The sequence below is a fragment of the Pangasianodon hypophthalmus genome, chromosome 11, assembly GCF_027358585.1.
Source record: "Pangasianodon hypophthalmus isolate fPanHyp1 chromosome 11, fPanHyp1.pri, whole genome shotgun sequence".
NCBI lineage: Eukaryota > Metazoa > Chordata > Actinopteri > Siluriformes > Pangasiidae > Pangasianodon > Pangasianodon hypophthalmus.
This window is the reverse complement of record NC_069720.1, coordinates 19,853,435-19,872,878: the sequence shown is the minus strand read 5'-3', so window position 1 is coordinate 19,872,878 and position 19,444 is coordinate 19,853,435. Positions and strand designations below refer to the sequence as shown.

At 36.9% G+C, this 19,444-nt stretch overlaps 2 protein-coding genes across 3 annotated transcripts; one reads left to right on the top strand and one right to left on the bottom strand.

The window, feature by feature from the left end:
• Window positions 1-53: 53 nt before the first annotated feature.
• tax1bp3 (Tax1 (human T-cell leukemia virus type I) binding protein 3) lies at window positions 54-6,306 on the bottom strand. 2 transcript variants are annotated; one of them, XR_004579107.2, is made up of 5 exons: window positions 6,147-6,306; window positions 5,282-5,401; window positions 5,105-5,182; window positions 819-1,012; window positions 54-505 (listed from the first exon to the last, which is right to left on the bottom strand). XR_004579107.2 is itself a non-coding variant. In XM_026928996.3 (4 exons), the coding sequence occupies exons 1-4, from the start codon at window positions 6,183-6,185 to the stop codon at window positions 872-874; spliced, it is 378 nt and encodes a 125-aa protein (XP_026784797.1). In that variant the 5' UTR covers window positions 6,186-6,306; the 3' UTR covers window positions 54-871. The 2 variants fall into 2 exon arrangements, 1 of the variants encoding a protein (XP_026784797.1); XM_026928996.3 differs by having other exon boundaries at window positions 54-1,012.
• Window positions 6,307-8,653: 2,347 nt separating this feature from the next.
• LOC113527132 (serine/arginine repetitive matrix protein 1-like) lies at window positions 8,654-17,743 on the top strand. Its single transcript, XM_053238287.1, has 16 exons — window positions 8,654-8,819; window positions 9,847-9,900; window positions 10,055-10,165; window positions 10,391-10,519; window positions 10,885-11,115; window positions 11,753-11,836; window positions 12,683-12,916; window positions 13,133-13,249; window positions 14,404-14,634; window positions 14,785-14,913; window positions 15,243-15,371; window positions 15,887-16,072; window positions 16,384-16,500; window positions 16,615-16,659; window positions 16,797-17,003; window positions 17,376-17,743. Exons 1-16 carry the CDS (start codon window positions 8,654-8,656, stop codon window positions 17,741-17,743), a joined length of 2,538 nt encoding a protein of 845 aa, XP_053094262.1.
• Window positions 17,744-19,444: the final 1,701 nt, after the last annotated feature.

Genomic DNA, 19,444 nt, shown 5'->3' with positions numbered 1-19,444 from the left:
TATAACCAATGCTCAGTGTGCATTGACACATTTGTAAGTAACAAACAAGCACATAGGATTCACTTATTTATTCAAAGTGGAAAACAATTATACAGTCTATCATAAAGACAATTAACAAGACAGTGTAGTAATTCCTGGGAGTGGCAGATCAGTAAAGGTCACTAAATACACAGTTATTTTATTGTGTAGCATTGATAAGGCTTTCATGGTCTTCTTTCAAATACAAACAATTACAAGAAATTACAAAGTTATTATGTAGTGTACTACAGAATAATTGAAAGAACATAATTCAAATTTATATACCAGAGACAAAACGAGTCTTGAACATATAGACAAACAGGTATAGATGTATAAAGCATCCTACAACAAATGAAATGAAATATTAGTGGTCTTTAAAGTGTAGCTGATAAACATGTTCCTTGGTTTTACCTGGAATCATTCTAGAATATCACCGAATACAACCGAAGGCAATAACTGATATAAACCTACTTGTAGCCCTTGTCATCTATGAAAAAAGACAGAGACAGAATGATCAGTAAAAAGACCTATGTCCACATTTTCATTGCAACACTGGGAATAATGCACTGCAAGATCAACCCTACGGAATCCAAGAACAAGGTGTACAAAAAGTGATACCAGTGTATTACAAACATCACTAAATCATACTGTCAGTGTAGATTTGAAGATGAAACAGTCTCTAGACTCAATCTGCCTGAAAAACCAGTAAAACCACCCAGTTTGTCTATAAGATGCTAAATGGGAATGACATCATCTTGTTCTTTGGATTGATTGCAATGTATATAGGAAAAGTTACATACTGTGTAAGAATGATTGATACACGATATTCATAAACGTGTGTTTCAGAGTCCTCTTAGTGTTGCATCATGGACTGTCTGACTGCCTCCTCCAGAGATTTTCTGGTTACCAGTAGCCGGACGACGTCTTCATTCTTTTTTGTTAGTCTTTTCCGTGCATGGTCATGGGTCACCATGGTCATATCCCAGCCATTCACCTGTTTTATGTACATATATACAATTCAACAAATTACATCAACACAACAATGTACGTATTTTAAATTTTACACATGGAAGTGTAGGAAGTGTAGGAAGCATTAATGTGGTATATTAAGATCAGACTGAAGCAAACTAACACAAATCAACCTACTGGCAAACCAAACTGGCAACCTATTCAAACAACTACATGCATTTTATTTTGTTTATTTATTGGTTTATTTGCACGTCATTCTAAAGTTCACTTTTTAGCTGATCTCTCTGCTTTTAGCACAGCTTAGCTTGAAGCTACTCCAAAAATGACACACTTTGGGTACTTTTTTCCACTGAGATACAATGTACTATTAATACCAAGATGATATACTAAATCCACAACACTGGACACTTTTTGCACTCGATACTTATAGCCTAATCTACGCAGGGGAAGGCAAGAAGCAAACAGAGGACATCACAGCTTGAACTTTGGTTGAGAACGCTGATGCAGCACTGACACAAATGAGGAACAAACCTTTAGACCAGACATTCTATGGTTTAAAAAACAGTAGTTGTTACGGTGGAGGCTATACTGGTGTGAGGCTGCATGTAAGAATATATAATTCCTGTTTCATGGAAATTGTTAGTGTTCGATTTTAGATGTTACTGGCATACAAAAATCCAGGTACTATATACATGAGTACAATGTATAACCTAACCATATAGTGCATAGTATGCCATTTGAGATTCAGCCTAAGCATCACATCACCTGTTTTGTTTCCAAATTTTCCACACACTCTCCTATGCCTCTAAGGCTATATATACAGGCACTGGTATTCTTCAATGATTTTTTTTTCCAAAGGCTTTTGTTAATCTGAACGAGATCAATCTGACTGCAGATTCCAAATGAGTTGCATATGAAGCCTGTTGGAAATCTCAATTTGCACGCATGTTTCATGGAATCAGAATCAAAGTTAGAAGCCTGCATGAAGCAATTTTTATAGACAGCATTACTATAACGGCTGGTTTATACTTCTGTATGGAAGCAAATTTGTATATCTGGGTCCTGATGGAGAGAGAGAATTTATGGGTAAGCAGAGGCTAACATGCGCATCTCAAACAACCTTAACAGCATGTCATGCCTATCTATGGTGTTACTAATTATCTGTATGTTTATTGAAACACAGAAAACTAAATAAGTGATAATAAATAAGTGTTTTTTACAACTTCAATAATAAACTGGCCTTTTATAATTTGCACACAGCCTCTCATGATCCCACACACAAAAACCTAAACTCTAAGTCTAACCTAACTGCAAATACACTGTTATAATGAGAATAAAACGGCTGAAAAGTTCTGCCAAAAAAGCAGCGTGATAAAGGAGAGAGAATGGTCTAGCTTCAGCTCTGCTCATCAGCACAAAACAGATACTCACACACAACTATAAAAATATGGCCTGGCAGGGCTGCAGAAATCCCATCTTGGTTTATCTTGACAGACTGAAGTTTTGGTGTATAGAGCTGCAGCTGGATATTATTTCTTAAGAATAATAATATCATTCATATTACCAGATTTTTCCAGAAACTTAGAAAAATCCCAAACTGTCACCCATCTAGTCGATGTTAATATGCACGATATTGGTTATTTAGAACTGGAAATACACAAGTAATACTGATCTCAGAGTACTGTATCCGGTACTTTTCCTGCAGTGAAATGAGAGACTTTTACTCATCCTTTCCATTATATGCTCCGAAGTGGAGACATCCATGTTATAATGGCAGATACCAATGCAACCGCCAAAACACGACACATGTTCACAGATCTGCATATGCAGAAGTTCAAACCAGGCCTAACGATAAGCGTCCATTTGCAACTCTGACTCACCATGCTGTTAATTCATATAGATAGCTCTGCTGTATTCATGAAATGCAAGACTGTTGTGATGTGAAGCCTGGCTCCATGCAGATTGGCTTTAAGCCAATCGTGTCAGCTTCATAAACGAGAAGCCTTTTAATTTGCCATAACCGAATCCATGTACAGAAACCCCAACAGAATTTGCTACATTTAATCAATAAACATGGCAATTACAATTGAGAAAAGACACAATTGAGCAAGTGAGTGTTAAGGATCTTGCTCAAGGACCAAACACTGGCAGCTTGGCAGTTCTGGGTTTTGAAATCATGACCTTCTGAATTCATGACCATCAGTAGCCCAGAGCCTGAGCCACCACTTCCCACTTTCAGCTCCAGTGTCTATATTCCACCTCCTGCCACCACCACATCAATTATCAATCTTCTTTTGTTATCAAGATTAAATGTCAACAGGCATCATTTATCAATCTGGATAGAAACAGATTTATGTGTTTTTACATGTTAGTATGAGCGTTTACACAAGAAATTTGGTATTCATGAAAATCCTGTAAATTAGGAAAAATGTTCGTATCATACTCATACTCCTGAGTGTGTGTAAATTTACACGAAGGAAGACTAACTAACGTAAACCTCAACTTGATCAAATCCAAATCATATCATTTGCATTGATTACCGCACTTTTATATATGAAATATTCTCCTAAGTTTAAACTGCTTATTTTTATTATGTTTAGACGTCCTTATCCAGAGTGACTTCTAGAAAAACTCATCCTCATGCTAGTTCACTAGGACAGGGACTAAGAATACCATCTTGCACCTGTGAAAACCAGGTGTTTTATATTATTGGCATCATTTAAAGAATACAAAAATGAGCCAAAACAAACTCATAAATTAAAACAAATAAAACAAATCGTTCGGTTATGAAATGCCGCTGTTTAAATGGAGGACGAGTCGGTCTGTCTGCACACAGCCGTAAGCAAACACCTCAACTGATGGAAGATTTAGTGCTATCTTATTATTATTGATATCATCATTAAATATTTTTACTGGCACAGTAGTAAGTTAATATAATTTCCACTTCTGATTTTCAGGCTTTACTTTGAACAATCCTCGAGAAATCCTTTCACAGCTGGCTGGCAAGCTTCTTTGGAGTTTTGTGTGCGTCATTAAATGCAAATTAGCTGTGCCATGCATGCACTTGGTAATTTACAGGCGATTGGTATTCATCAACATACACACACCTGTATGAAGAAAATCAGCGCTTCTGAAACGTTTATAAATTTGGCGGAAAATTTAGTTCGGTCTGGGTAATGCAAACATTAACACACAACTTTACTAAAAGATTGACAAATGAGGCCCATTGTCTGGAAATACCTGTACAACAACTCTTTTTTTTTTTAAATAATTTTAATACTAAGTGCATTTTCTGGTATTTTTAACAATGAGACTGTCTTTTCTGAATGTCTGTCTGCATATTAACTCAAATGCACATTTGCAGAATGTATGCAAAAAGATTGTGAAAGATCTATTTTAATAGATTAATATGCAAATTCCACATCTCAGTTAATCTGACAGAAATTTAATTCACACTGGACTCTAACATTTCATGTTGGCTGCCAGTGTATTTACATACACATCTGCATTTGTGTGTTTTGAATGTTGCTTGCTTGTCATGTTATTCTGGATTCTGTTATTCTCAAAATTCCCATGTTGCATATCTTTACCCTTGGATATATTCACATTGCATTTTATTTTTTACAGATGGAATATGCATTTTTCACGTGTCAGGTTTTATCACCAGTAATCAGAATGATCTGCTTGTCATTCATGAGTTTGCATTTGAGTTGGAAACACCAAGATGCTCTCAAGTGTTTTCAATCATGCTGACATTAATGGTAATGAAATATTTTGTACAAGTGCTATTAAATGAATAAAGTACAGCATGCTCAAATCTCACAAAAGTCTGGGTTGTAGTCAGATGTTAAAAGCAAGACAACCAATCTGACAGTTTAAAATGTCCTTTGAATGGTCCCAGATGTTGCAAATTCTCTTTAAGACTGATACAAAAGCTGGACCTAATAACTTATACACATCCATATGGGCCACATGGGTCCAGTGGATGTACAGTATGTGACAGAAATCCAAACATCAGCAGGAGAGCATCCTCTGGTGGATGAAATGATTGTGAAATTCTCCTCATGTAGTTCTCATGGCTACATCTCTATGTTCACTGTACGTCTGATATTCTTACCTGCATTATTTTATCCCCCATCATGAGACCTGCAACTTCTGCTGGTCCTCCTTTTGTAACCCTCGTGACATAAATGCCCTAAAAAGCACACAATAATCACGCAGATTCGTGATCAAATCTAAACAAATGTAAGGATGCATTGCTGTTTAGTGTAATCACTCAAACACACACTCTCACCTTGTCTGTCTTGTCCTCTGAGAATGGATTCTGACTTGGATCTTGATCAATTCCCCCTCCAATGCTAAAACCCAGTATTAAATTATTCCCATCACGTAGTTTGTGAATCTCAATCCGTTGCTGAAAGACAGAGAAAGCAAAGCTGCTTCAGTTGGACTGCTTATCTACAGCACAGTCACACACACGTCACAGCTCTGACTGTCCTTATATAGACACACACACTAACATTACCTGCAAGTCATTTAGCGCCATAAGCCACGCCTAGACTTTACCTGGAGGTCCAAAACAGTCATTTCAAAAGAACAAACTTGCATTTAAAGTCAACTTTTTCATTCCCAATTGAGGCTCACTGCTAAAATGAGCCGCTAGTCCGACCTACTGAGCTACTAATATTGTTACTAGCTCCCTTTTAACTTAGGTTAGCTAGGTGCTAACTGCACATATCAAGGTTCATAACACCAGGCTGCTTGCTAACTAGTCAAACAAACAGTGACATTTAGCAAAATAAACAGTGACATTTAGCAAAATAAACAGCTCTATTCAGCTGTTATACTTACTAAAACACTTCATTAGTTATGTTTCTACAGTTCAGACAACACAGCTAGCTATGGGACAGGTTGTTAACTTTAATAAACTAAACTTAGCTAGCTATCTTACGCAGTTACACGAACATCTAAAAAGACCTCTGAGCTGGAAGACTAACTAACTAAGACTAGCCGTTAACTAGCTTGATATTAAGGGCAGTTTCACAAACACGACTGCGGGCTGAAAGTAAAACAAGTTAGCTGGCTATCTAGCTAACCTAGTGTCCCTAACTGCAGACGAGCTTGAAACTTTTAGTAGTTCAGAGTTAGATAAGACTTACCACAACAGCAGTGACAGGCTGTCCCGGGATGTACGACATGTTTAAGAGTTAATACGGAGTGTTTTTTTCTGAATCCGCGAACAATAAAACGCGCCTCTTACACGGATTTGAGCCACGGATCTGTGGTTCCACCCATGAATGACAGCATGCAGATACCACGCTGTGGGCGGAGCCAAGGAGGGAGGGACTGTGTGTGTGTGTGTGTGCGTGTGTGTGTGTGTGGGTGTGTGTGTGTGTGACATTTTAAACAGTAATTCATCAGTAAGCAAGTATTGATTTGAATCAATAATGTCATTTTGCTCTCTTTCTCTCAGAATGGTGAGTTTTGATCATTAATGATAATAAATATATAATACATGATATTTTATTCATAAAAGAAATATTTAATCCAACATATCAGTATACTTTTAAGGGTAAAGAAGAAGGCCAGGGTGGATATAAATGTGTTTATTTGAGTCCCTCAAATCTGATATAGTTATTTGATATAGTTTTGGTGGTTCAAGAAGTTTTGATGCCTTAAACAGTTCTCTGAATGTTGGTTCTTACAGGGAAATTTGTCATTTTAATCACTATAATATGGCACAGTGGGTTCTAGTGGCCTCACAGCTCCAGGGTCCGCAGTTCCATCCTGAGCTCAGGTTACTTTCTGGGAGAGGTTTCTGGGCGTGTTTTATAATATGGGTTTCCTCTGGGTTTTCAGGTTTCCTCCCATCTGTCAAAAACAGAACAGGTGTGAATGTGTGTGTGTGTGTGTGTGTGTGTGCATCCCATCCTAGGCTACCTTTCTTGTAACTGGTTATCCTGGTCAGGATTGTGGCCCACCACAACCCGGTCATCCATCCCGTCCCATGGGCTCCGCATCCACCACGACCCTGCCCAGGATAACCACCACTGAAAGTGAGTAAATGAGTGAGGTAACATGGTCTTTGGAACAGGCTGGATCCAAATTAATCTATTTTATGAAGCCCCTTTCTTTCAGATGAGATGAGATTTTTGTAGCCCAAGACATTTTAACCCCTTAAGCAGTGAACACTGATTCAGACTTATATACTATATTTAAAGCAGGCCTTTTATCCAATATAATATGGCCATTTTAAGGGTGACAAAATGTTTTTAAAAAATCCCAATTCCTACCAACACCAAAAATGAAATCAGGTAAAATAATAATATTTATTTATTTGTTTGTTTGTTTGTTTGTTTGTGAAAGTGTTACAATGGACCGTTTCAGTGCTGTTTTACAATACACCACACCACCATAAAGACTCATGAGTGCCCTCTACAGGCTCAATGTTGTATCTGATGATGTAAAGAATATAAGTGGTATTAGTGTGCTTCATGGCGCCATCTACAGGCACGAGGTAGCAACTGGTGGACCAAATAACTAAATTAAACTGCCCAATATGTGTAACAGCTTGGTTAAAGGAACAACCCAAAGTGTTTGTTTTTATCGCGTATGGGCGCTCAGGAAGAAACAGTACTGAGGCTTGAAGCCATAGGGACATGCTGAAAGATGACTGGTGCTGAAGATGAAGATGGTGCTGCAGCAGGCGTTCAAGTCCAAGCAAGGCAACAGTCCAAGATTCCCCGCTAAACGTGACTTACTGTCTGTCTGATGTTTGTCATGTTCTCCCTGTATCCACTTGGGTTTCCTCCAGTTTCCTCCCAGCCTCCACAAACGGGCAGGTAGGTGCTTTGGCTTCGTGAAATTGCCTGTAGGTGTGAATGTGTGAGTGTGAGTGTGTGCTGTCCTGTGATGGATTGGACTCCCATCCGGGGTGAATTCACCTGCCTTGTGCCCAGTGTTCCCAGGACAGGCTCTGAATCCACCTCGACCCTGAGCAGAATAAAGTAGTTGCTGAAGTTGAATTATTATTATTATTATTATTATTATTATTATTATTATTATTAACAACAGCAATAATAATAATAATAATACGTTGCTGCAGCTGAATTATTATTATTATTATTATTATTGTTGTTGTTGTTGTTGTTGTTGCTGCTGTTGTTGTTATTAACAACAACAACAATAATAATAATAATAATAACAACAGCAACAACAACAACAACGACAGCAATAATAATAATAATAATAATAATAATAATAATGCATTGCTGAAGTTGAATTATTATTATTGTTATTATTGTTGTTGTTGTTATTGTTGTTGTTGTTGTTGTTGTTATTGCTGTTGTTGTTGTTGTTATTATCATCATCATTATTGCTGTTGTTGTTTCTGCTGTTGTTATTGTTATTGTTATTATTGTTATTGTTGTTATATAATGAAAGTGTTATGGGGTATTTTCAGTGTGGGGGTTAAAACAACAGGCTTGTGGATGTTTGGAACGTCACAGTGCAGGTGATTATGACGCAGCCTCTCTACTGTGACGCAAATTCACTTTTTCCTTCAGAACATTCCACCTGTGTAGCACTTGATCGTCTCTTCTCTGAGAAGCAGCGGTTCTGTTGACTTTCTGCAGCGATTAGCAAACTCTTTACTTCGGAGGATATCATGGCGGATGAAGGGAAAAGGTGCAAGCCACGCGCAGCGGCGTTAGTGCCGCGCGGCCTGAAGGCGCTGCTGCAGTCCATGGGCTGGGCGGTTTTAATGAAACAACCGGACAACATCTGCGAGTTCTTGGCTGATTACACCTCTGAGCTGCTCCAGTATAAAAACGGTGAGTTGTTCAGCTGTTTGTTGCCACCACACCTGACTCTGAGCACTTGAGATGAACAGCAGGTTTGAGTAGATGTGTGTGGCCCGTGCGCTGCGGAGAGGAGCGCACTGAGGGCTCGTGTGGAGAACCTGGCTGCAGTGTTCTGGGAATCTCCCTGATGTGAGTGTGAAGAGTGAGAAGCACATGAAAGCAACTGCGTGTGTTTTCACATCAAATTCCTCAGACGAGCCCGGTAGTGGGTTTCTGATGACTGATCCTGATGTGTGAGGAAGAGCTTTATTTGTGGCTCATAAACGCAACTGTGTTTCCAGACGGGTGACTTTCATTCTTCTTTTAAATCATGTGTATTATTGTTAAATAATGTGCTTAATTTGCACCTCAGCACTTATTAGGCTAAGCTGTCACTGTGAAGGTCTTAAGGGTTTTTAAATCAGCTTATTCACTACAAGATATAATAGTATAATGCACATCCAAAAAAATAATAATATTTGAATTTTAATCAAGATTATTTTTCATTTTAATAAATGTATTATTATTATTATTATTATTATTATTATTATCATTATTATTATTATTTAATGAAATATGTCCATACTTTAATTTAATATTTACTCATCTATAGTCTTGATTTCCAGGCAAAAATAACAACAGCTGTATGATAAAGGGTGAAATTAATAATGCAATAATTAAAGTTGTGATATATTGTTTAATTAATAGAAGTTCAAATTACTACAATTATTAACATATTTTGGATTATATATTTGGATTCACTTTTATGCATTTGGAAGAGGTAACTGAATAAAAGTAAAATGAACAAAATATTACTTTAACCTGAAAACTATTAATTTATGTTCTCTATGCTAAATAAACTCATATAAAATGTCCCCTTACATCTCTGTCAAATATCAAAAAGATGTGTGTCATAATCATGATGGATTAAAAAATAAAAAGACATTATTCTTGTATTTTACAATCTTAAAAACAATGTAAGTTAACCTGCGCAACCTGCCTGGTTTTTATTCCACAGAGAACCCATCACTGGGGCAGCGAGAAGCTATCATTAAATTTCACGGAATAAAGGGTGAGATTAATTTTAACTTGAACAAGCCACATTTTTTTCTAAATTATTTTCTGGATCTTTAGAACGTTATGAAAACCAAATTAGAGCTTTAAGAAAGTAAAGAGATTTTTATTTTTAAAACAACAACAACAATTGACTGTTTCTGGATTTTCAGAAGAAGCCTTAAAAATATCATCTGCTCAGGCCGAGTGCTCAAAGAGCGATATAGCTAGCGGCATAGGAAAGGAAAGTGGGAAGACTTTCCCAAACCTACCCCTAAGTCCAGGTGAGAACTGTTGATTACATTCAAGATAAAAACTGTACTGTTCAAGATATATTAAAATGAGAACTGTACCTTATTTATGTTCACATCAAGCACGATCCTATTAGTGTTGTTATGGTTATACCTGCACCTTTAAAGCTCAATCAGGTGAAATAAAATCATCAAGGCAATAAAATCATGTCAGAGAAATTTGGCTGAAAAGTTGTTTCTTTTAAAAACGTTTTACAGATAATGAACAAGAGGAGTTGCCTACATCAGGGCTTGGTAAAACTCCATCCTTAAACAGACAGGAGCGTTCAGAGAAATCTGGTGGTGATCCTGTGGTTGAGGTCGTACACGGAGCAACACCAGACACAGGTATGTTTTACACAGTAACATGTGCAAGCTTAAAGGGTAATGAACTCCACAAGTACTTTTTATTTAATATTCTGATGCCTAATTGTGGATATGCATTAGGTATAATCACTGGCTGGAACAAGGAGAAACTTTTGAATAACAGCATTTTCAGTGCATATTACTGTATTTACTAAGCTTCAGCATGTCCTTTTATTTCATTTGAACACCTGCCTATATCACCATCACTACCCTTTTAATACTAGCATTAGAATTATTACTCTGCTCCCGAGTGACAACATTAAGGCACAAAATATAACATTCAGAGCGTATACCTGTATCACGAATCTCCAGCATGTTTAAGTCTTTATCCTCTCCTATCATTTCAGCTCAACCTCTACCCAGGCCACCATCTAAACCCAAAAGAAGCTCATCAGCAGCTTTAAAAAGAAGTCCAAATAGAAAAACCAGAACGACCAAACATTCAAAGAGTGATGGTGATACCTGTGGCCAGATGAAACGATCTGTGGCGCTGGCGAAGTCGTCGTCTCTACAGGATTGTGTTCTGATGTCCTGTGAGGTGACAGACAAAACACTACAGGAAGCTCCACTGGACAGAGGTACATTTCACAGAAAGAAAGCTTTACTGAATCTCCTCAAATTATAAATGAATATAAGGGGGGGTCAGAGGAGTCACAATACAGGTGTATGTACTAGAGTTGTATAATACAAAACTCATCATCAGGGTCTATAGCAGGTGTTAATACACATGCAGATAGAGATATTAATGATAATGGAAAGATTATCAAAGCCAGAAAATGCACTGAAGAAGAATGACAAGAATTGCAAGGAAGTGCATACAAATTATTATACAGTGACTGAAGGGGAAACCAGACAAAGGTAACAAAATTATGGCATCAGTGAGTGACAAGATGAGGCTTTTGCAAGGGGAACTGTTACACACAGCAAGACAAGCTTGTGAGAGTTAATGATATTAATAAGAGAATAAAATTTATTATTAATCAAGATCAGGTTTGTTAGACTATACGTTGAATAAAACAAAAAAAAGCCATTTCTGCTGAACTTAAAGCTTCCGTTATTAGAGAAGAAAGAGATTTGAACCTTCTCAAAGTTTTTAAGAGGAATAATAAGCAGAATTCACAGAACAATACCATCACTTAACAGGTAAAAGAAAAAAACAAGTGACCTGGTAAATGCAGTAACATGCAGTACTAATGCTCAATGGCTGTTTTTCAGAAGATGCTCTAATGCATGATGAAAAATCACCACCTCAATTTGTTCCTGATGTCGAGCTCCTACAGAAAGCTCCACTGGACAAAGGTAAATATCACGAAAAGAAAGATTTATTGAATCTAGTGATTTTTTTACTCAGCAAAATACGAAACTCCCATCATCAGGGTCTATAACAGGGGACAATTTATATTAATAAATTATCATGAATTTATATTCATGATAATGAAAAACATTATCAAAACTAGAAAATACAAAGAGTATTGGATACAATGATTAGTAAATGCAAGAAAATACATAAAAACAAAAATACTTGACATTGATGGACTTTTTATTTGATGGAGTATGAAAAGATTTATTTTCAAAAAGAGGAATAATAGCCAACATTCACAGACAAAATACCATCAGTTACTAATGATGATCTTTTTTTTATTATTAATTATGAGACCTATTACTGTGCCCCCAAAAACACTAGAAAAACACACAGAGGTAGAAATGTCAGCACTGTCAGCATGGTGTGTGAAGTCTCCTCACTCAGTTCTCCTCACGTCATCACTTAAGTTTAAAATTGGTATTAATTAGAGATGTGTGATTTATGATATTTGCACATACATTTACTTGTTTTTTTTTCCAAAATATAAACAAACTACTGACCTAATTAAACCAATGTGAACGTGATTAGGCCGTTACTAAGGACCGTTGCACAAGTGAAAAATATCTCTACATTTACTTCCCCTGACGAATGTGCTTTCAGTCAACAGTTTTAAATACGTTTGGATGTCAATTTCTGGTCAAATATACCATTAACACTAGCATTAGAATTATTACTCTGCTCCTGAGTGACCACATTAAGGCACAAAATATAACAATCAGAATACATACCTGTATCACGAATCTCCAGCATGTTTAAGTCTTTATCCTCTCCTATCATTTCAGCTCAACCTCTACCTGAGCCTGAACCTGAACTTGTTCTTGGTCAATCTCAAGCTAAGAGAAGATCATCAGCAGCTTTAAAAAGATCTTCAGGACACATCAAACATTCAAAGAGTGATGGTGATACCTGGATGAAACGATCTGTGGCTCTGGTGAAGTCGTCGTCTCTACAGGATTGTGTTCTGATGTCCTGTGAGGTGACAGACAAAACACTACAGGAAGCTCCAATGAAAAAAGGTACATTTCACAGAAAGAAAGCTTTATGGAATCTAGTGGTGTTTATTAAGCAAAATACAAAATCCATCATCAGGTTCCATACAAAGATTTTTTAGAAGAGGAACAATAGACAATATTCACAGATAAAATACAAATAGACAATATAATGAAAAAAACAAGTGACCTGGTAAATGCAGTGACATGTAGTATTAATATTTAATGGTTATTTTTCCGAAGATGCTGTAGTGAGTGGTGGAGAATCATCAGACGGTGCAGACAGTACTCACCTCAGTGAAGTCAGTCTCACACCACCTGAACCTGTCGAGCTCCTACAGGAAGATCCATTGGACAAAGGTAAATTTCACAATTTCACAGGCAACTCTGTTGTAGAGATGTTTGTTCAGCAAAATACAAAACTCTGTCATCAGTGTCCATAACTGGGGACAATTTATATTCATGGCAATGGGAAACATTAGCAAAATCAAACAATACAAAGAATACTGGATAAAATGACTAGGAAATTTAAGAAAGTACATACAAACAAAATACTTAACATTGATGGGCTTTTTATTTGATGATGTTCGAAAAGATTTCTTTTTAAAAGAGGGACAATTGACAATATTCAGAGACAAAATACCATCAATTACCAATAAAAACAAGTGACCTGGTAAATGCAGTAATATGTAGTATTGATGCTCAATCGTTGTTTTTCAGAAGTTTCTGTAGTGAGCGATGAAAAGTCATCAGATAGTGTAGACAGTACTCACTTCACTGAAGTCAGTCTCACACCACCTGAAATAGTTCCTGATGTCGAGCTCCTACAGGAAGCTCCACTAGATGAAGGTAAATTCCAAAGAAAGAAAGCTTTATGATATATCACCTAATGACTTACTTTTATAGTTTCTCTGTTCAGTACCAAGGTGACCTTCATGATACTATATACCCAGAGTAGGCATGGACTAAGCTATATATTTTTTAACTAATTATGAACCTTACCACTGTCCACCTGAAAACACTGGAAAAACACTCAGAGGTAGAAATGTCAGCACTGTCAGCATGGTGTGTGAAGTCTCCTCACTCAGTTCTCCTCACGTCATCACTTAAGTTTAAAATTGGTATTAATTAGAGATGTGTGCAGGACTGTTTCGAATCCTGCTCTAGGGTTTATTATTTGTGATTTATGATATTTGCACACACATTTACTTGTTTTTTTCCCCAAAATATAAACAAACTGCTGACCTAATTAAACCAATGTGAACATGATTAGGCTGTTACTAAGGACCGTTGCACAAGTGAAAAATATCTCTACATTTATTTTCCCTGACAAATGTGCTTTCAGTCAACGGTTTTAAATACGTTTGTATGTCAATTTGTGGTTAAATATACCATTAACACTAGCATTAGAATTATTACTCTGCTCCTGAGTGACAAAATGTAATTTTCAGGGCGTATACCTGTATCACGAATCTCCAGCATGTTTAAGTCTTTATCCTCTCCTATCATTTCAGCTCAACCTCTACCCAGGCCACCATCTAAACCCAAAAGAAGTGCATCAGCAGCTTTAAAAAGAAGTCCAAATAGAAAAACCAGAACGACCAAACATTCAAAGAGTGATGGTGATACCTGTGGCCAGATGAAACGATCTGTGGCTCTGGCGAAGTCGTCGTCTCTACAGGATTGTGTTCTGATGTCCTGTGAGGTGACAGACAAAACACTACAGGAAGCTCCACTGGACAGAGGTACATTTCACAGAAAGAAAGCTTTACTGATTTGTTTTTAAAACAAGAAAAATAGACAATATGCACAGAAAAATACCATCAATTACTAATAAAAACAGAAATGACCTGGTATATAACTTGCAGTATTAATATTTAATGGTTGTTTTGCAGAAGTTGCTCTAATGAACAATGAAAAATCTTCAGCTGGTGTAGACAGTACTCACTTCAGTGGAGTCAGTCTCAAATCACCTGAACTTGGTCCTGATGTCAAGCTCCTGCAGGAAGCTCCATTGGACAAAGGTAAATATCACGAAAAGAAAGCTTTACTGAATCTACTGGTGTTTATTAAGCAGAATAAAAAACTCCCATCATTAGGGGTCATAGCAGGGGATAATTTATATTCTTTATAATGGGAAACATTATCAAAAACAGATAATACAAAGAATATTTGAAACAATGACTGGGAAATTCAAAAATGTACATACAAACAAATTATTTAACATTGATGGCATTTTTATTTAATGGCATATAAGAATATTTGTTTTTAGAAGAGGAACAAGAGGAACTAAAAAAAGTGACCTGGTAAATGTAGTAACATGCAGTACTAATGCTCTATGTTTATTTTTCAGAAGATGCTCTAATGAGTGATGAAAAATCATCAGATGGTGTAGACAGTACTCACTTCAGTGAAGTCAGTCTCACACCACCTGAAATAGTTCCTGATTTCGAGCTGCTACAGGAAGCTCCACTTGACAGAGGTACACTTCAGAAAAAACAGCTTTATTGAATCTAATGGTGTTTATTAAGCAAAATACAAAACTCCATTATCAAGGTCCATAGCAGGGGACAAACTATATTCATGGTAATGGGAAACATAATCAAAAACAGAAAATACAAAGAATATTGGATAAAATGACTAGGAAATTCAAGAAAGTACATACAAACAAAATGTTTAACATTGATTTATATTGTGTTTTATGTATATAAATACATATATATACATATGTGTGTGTGTACATACACTAGACTCATTATAATGACATGCTTTTTGTTCTATATTTACTTCATGCTGTTTATAAAGACACTACAATGTGCCCCAAGTGAAAATTATCTCTGTATTTATTCTCAGTCAACAGTTTTAAATACTTTTGGATGTCAATTTCTGGTCAAATATACCATTAACACTAGCATTAGAATTATTACTCTGCTACTGAGTGACAACATTAAGGCACAAAATAGAATTTTCAGAAAACATCCTCTTCTATCATTTCAGCTGAGCATCTACCCAGGCCACCATCTCAACCCAAGAGAAGCTCACCAACAGCTTTAAAAAGGCCAGCTAGAAAAACCAAACATTCAAAGAGTGATGGTGAAATCCATCCCCAGATGAAACAATCTGTGGGTCTGGCAAAGTCGCCGTCTCTACAGGATTGTGCTCTGGAAGCTCCACTGGACAGAGGTACATTTCATAGCAAAAAAAAAAGTTTAACTTAATTTAGTGGTGTTTATTTAGCAAAATACAAATACCATTATCAGGGTCTGTAGCAGGGGAAAATCTGTTGTAACAAAGTGAAAGAAAAATAGTGAGGATCCATATGTAGGAGTTTGTCAAATGTCAAAATCATATTTCCCATACTATATAAATCGTCTTTTATGATAGATAAATATAGGAATTTTGTAACTAATTTCATTGTTATTTTATTAGCGGGTTGAACATAAGGGCTAGATGAACCTATAAATTTTGTCGTCTTCTGCATCATCTTTCACCAGTTAAGTATCTTGCCAGTCAGCGAACTCCAAAGAGAGAACCATCAGCAAGAGCAACTTTGCCTTCCAAGAGGCTGTCATCATCATCATCATTAGCATCATCATCACCATCTTATTCAAGTAAGTGAAAGCTTTTAAGCATAATTGTATTCAACTGGGCAAATGTACTGGTGTTGCAAACACCCAGTATTTGAGTAAGAGTTATTTATATGCGGTATTGCTTTCTGTGTCCAGGAAGCCCTTCATCTGAGGAGTCTCTCTCGGACTATTATGGAAAAGGTATGGGGTAGTGTTGCCACAGGATGAAGATGTTTTAGTAGACACTGTACTGTGATACTGTAGTCCTGTGTAGTAGTACTGTGGCTCAGTACCAAAAACATTCATGTACATTTCACCATTTGTGCATTTTTTTATAGCAAATGTAGTGTACATGCATAAGGAATTAGGGCGACTGTCACCGGGTTCAAGCAGAACGTCTTCTATGGCTCCAGAGAAGAATGTTCCAGAAGTAAAATTTCCTCCAATATCAATATCATCACCACACAGAAGAAGGCCAGACAGTCACGATTCAAGAAAAACAGGATTATTGAGGTCAACAGAGAAACTTAAACTTCCTCAAATAGGTAATACACTTTTTTTTTTTTGGATAATTTTGATTTATAAATATAGTCAACGCAAGGCAACTCAAGGCACCTACCATGGGTTGATAAATTTAACAACACAGCCAATAACACATGCAGTGTGAGATGGTTTACACCCAAATACTGCTTATACTGTATGTAACCCTAAAGACAACAGGACATGTTCAAAGGCAAAGAGAAAGTTCCCAGAGACTGAGAGCAATTTAAGAATATATTTGCAAGGCTCACAATTTGATTGCAGCAACTTAAATAATCTTTATGGTTGCCAGTAAGAGGGGAAAATGCTATTATTTAAAAGTTGTAATGGAAATAGTGGCACACATGAGATTCAGTGTTTCCTCTTGTGGATTTCAGAACTTAGATCACAGAGACCAGGCCCAAGCCAGGATGTCAGAGCCAGATCTTCAGAGGAGGAAGACAATGCACAAAATGTGGCATGGACATTATACCGTCTTCCACACAGGAGGGAAGAAGGTACATTATCAACTGAAGTCCTCTCTCAGCCAAAGTATCAAAACGGGGCCATAATCCAGACCATCGGACCTGGCTGCGTTGTACTCAAGGGACGTCCGAGTTTTGGATCACTGACAGATCAGACGCGTATCCGTGGCCGTTGTTACCAAGTCAGTACTTTGGATTCAGGGCAGAAGTTTACTGAAGTCAACCAAAATAGTATAGTGATCAGACCACCTGTTCATCGACGTAATGATATTCATCCCTGAGGAAAGGTAACCTTATATTAAAAGCCATATGAATAAAGAACATGGATTTTGGTATTTATTTTTGCCTTAATAATTAGAGAACTTTCTAGTGTTAGGACATCTCATTGGATTTATCTCCAAATTAATAGAAGGTTGAAGTTTCTTAGCCATCAAAGTTACTTTGAAACCATCTGCCGTGCCATGATGGGTTGATGGTTATGCTTTCATTTTATTCTGCCTGGGTCTGCTTAGGTGTTCCTTCAGAGTCTAAGCTATCTGCTGTACACAGAAAACACCAAATAATAACGTTCATATTTCTAGAGTGTATGCAAAATGATGACATCAGCTGGATTCGATTTCATGAAGTTTATTAGAATATAAAGCATGTTGCAGGATGTATCTTGTAGAAGAACAGAGAAAAAGTAACTGATGGTCACAAGGCCAATCTGTGTGCTCTGTAATAAGCATCTCTCTAATCTGTTTCTCTCGCTCCCTGTTCAGGTATTTATACTAAGCTTTCTTTGTAGCTATGATGATTAACCTGTTTGGTGTTGCAGCTTATCCAGGTCCCCGGTGTAAAAGCAGCAGCAGAACTGTGTGCCTTCCAGATCATTTACTATACTATACTATACTATACTATATTATACCACATAGATACATACTCAGGAATGTCATTATGCACTGACCACATACACCAGTATTACCTCTCATAAAGGTACAGTTCAATAGTCACATTACTCCTAACCTTCAGGGTCTTTTATGCTGCTAGATGTAGTAAATGAGGCTTTACTCATCACACACTAATCCAGTCACTGTGCTGCTGATTACTGATTACAGTTTCATACTGTTACAATGGTTGTGTTGTTTACTGTGTTGTATTCATTGATGAATTTAGTGTGTTGTCATTGTCCTGAGTCTACGACATTCACAACTTGTATTTATCGTCTTGCACTTCTTAATGTTGCACTCCATATTGTCATGTGATTTACTGTTGTCACTTTCTATAATGCTGGAACAAAATCTTGGAGAAGGCTATTTTGTTCTAATATATGCTTGCAGAACAAAATCGATGAATATGGCTAGAATACCAGTATATGGCTAGAATGACAATAGAGCTCTCTAATCTAATCTAGTCCTGCCTTAAACTGCTCTCCCTTTGGCATAAGCATAGGCATATATGCATAGCATTTTATACCTGGGGTCATGAACCCATGTAGGGTTGCCTGGAGATGCTGATTGTAAAATGAGTATTTTTTTATTTTCTTAAAATAAATTTACCTTGTCTAAAGGTTTCTCTCCTATTTTCAATGGGAGATAATACAGTTATAAGCTTGCAACCCCTCACTCAGCATCCGTCCACCTCAAGACATTTATACCAAAGTCCACATCCTGATCAGCACCTTTTCATGTCAAAACACACACACCAAAGTCCACTTACACACACAAAAGGCAGTTAGTTACAAATGTCACACAAAATCATTATTTTATATAGTGCTTAATTACTGATTGCCATTTAACTCTCAGGTAAGAAAATGTATACATTATTTCCACAATATACACTCACTGTCCACTTTCTAAGGAACACATTAATGCAGTTATCTAATCATCCAATCATGTGGCAGCATGATTGCAATGCGACAAAATCATGCAGATACAGGTCAAGAGCTTCAGTGTGATCTCTGTGACTTTGATCGTGTCATGGTTGTTAATACCAGATAGGCT

Excerpts from the sequence above, each read along its gene's own strand:
- tax1bp3 (XM_026928996.3), bottom strand. The coding sequence starts at position 6,185 with ATGTCGTACATCCCGGGACAGCCTGTCACTGCTGTTGTG. Across the intron at positions 5,402-6,146 it reads AGCCTGTCACTGCTGTTGTG|CAACGGATTGAGATTCACAA; the intron begins GTAAGTCTTATC and ends TCTGTCTTTCAG. Across the intron at positions 1,013-5,104 it reads TGGGGGATAAAATAATGCAG|GTGAATGGCTGGGATATGAC; the intron begins GTAAGAATATCA and ends TACATAAAACAG.
- LOC113527132 (XM_053238287.1), top strand. The coding sequence starts at position 8,654 with ATGGCGGATGAAGGGAAAAGGTGCAAGCCACGCGCAGCGGCGTTAGTG. Across the intron at positions 16,501-16,614 it reads ATCATCACCATCTTATTCAA|GAAGCCCTTCATCTGAGGAG; the intron begins GTAAGTGAAAGC and ends TTCTGTGTCCAG. Across the intron at positions 16,660-16,796 it reads CTCGGACTATTATGGAAAAG|CAAATGTAGTGTACATGCAT; the intron begins GTATGGGGTAGT and ends ATTTTTTTATAG.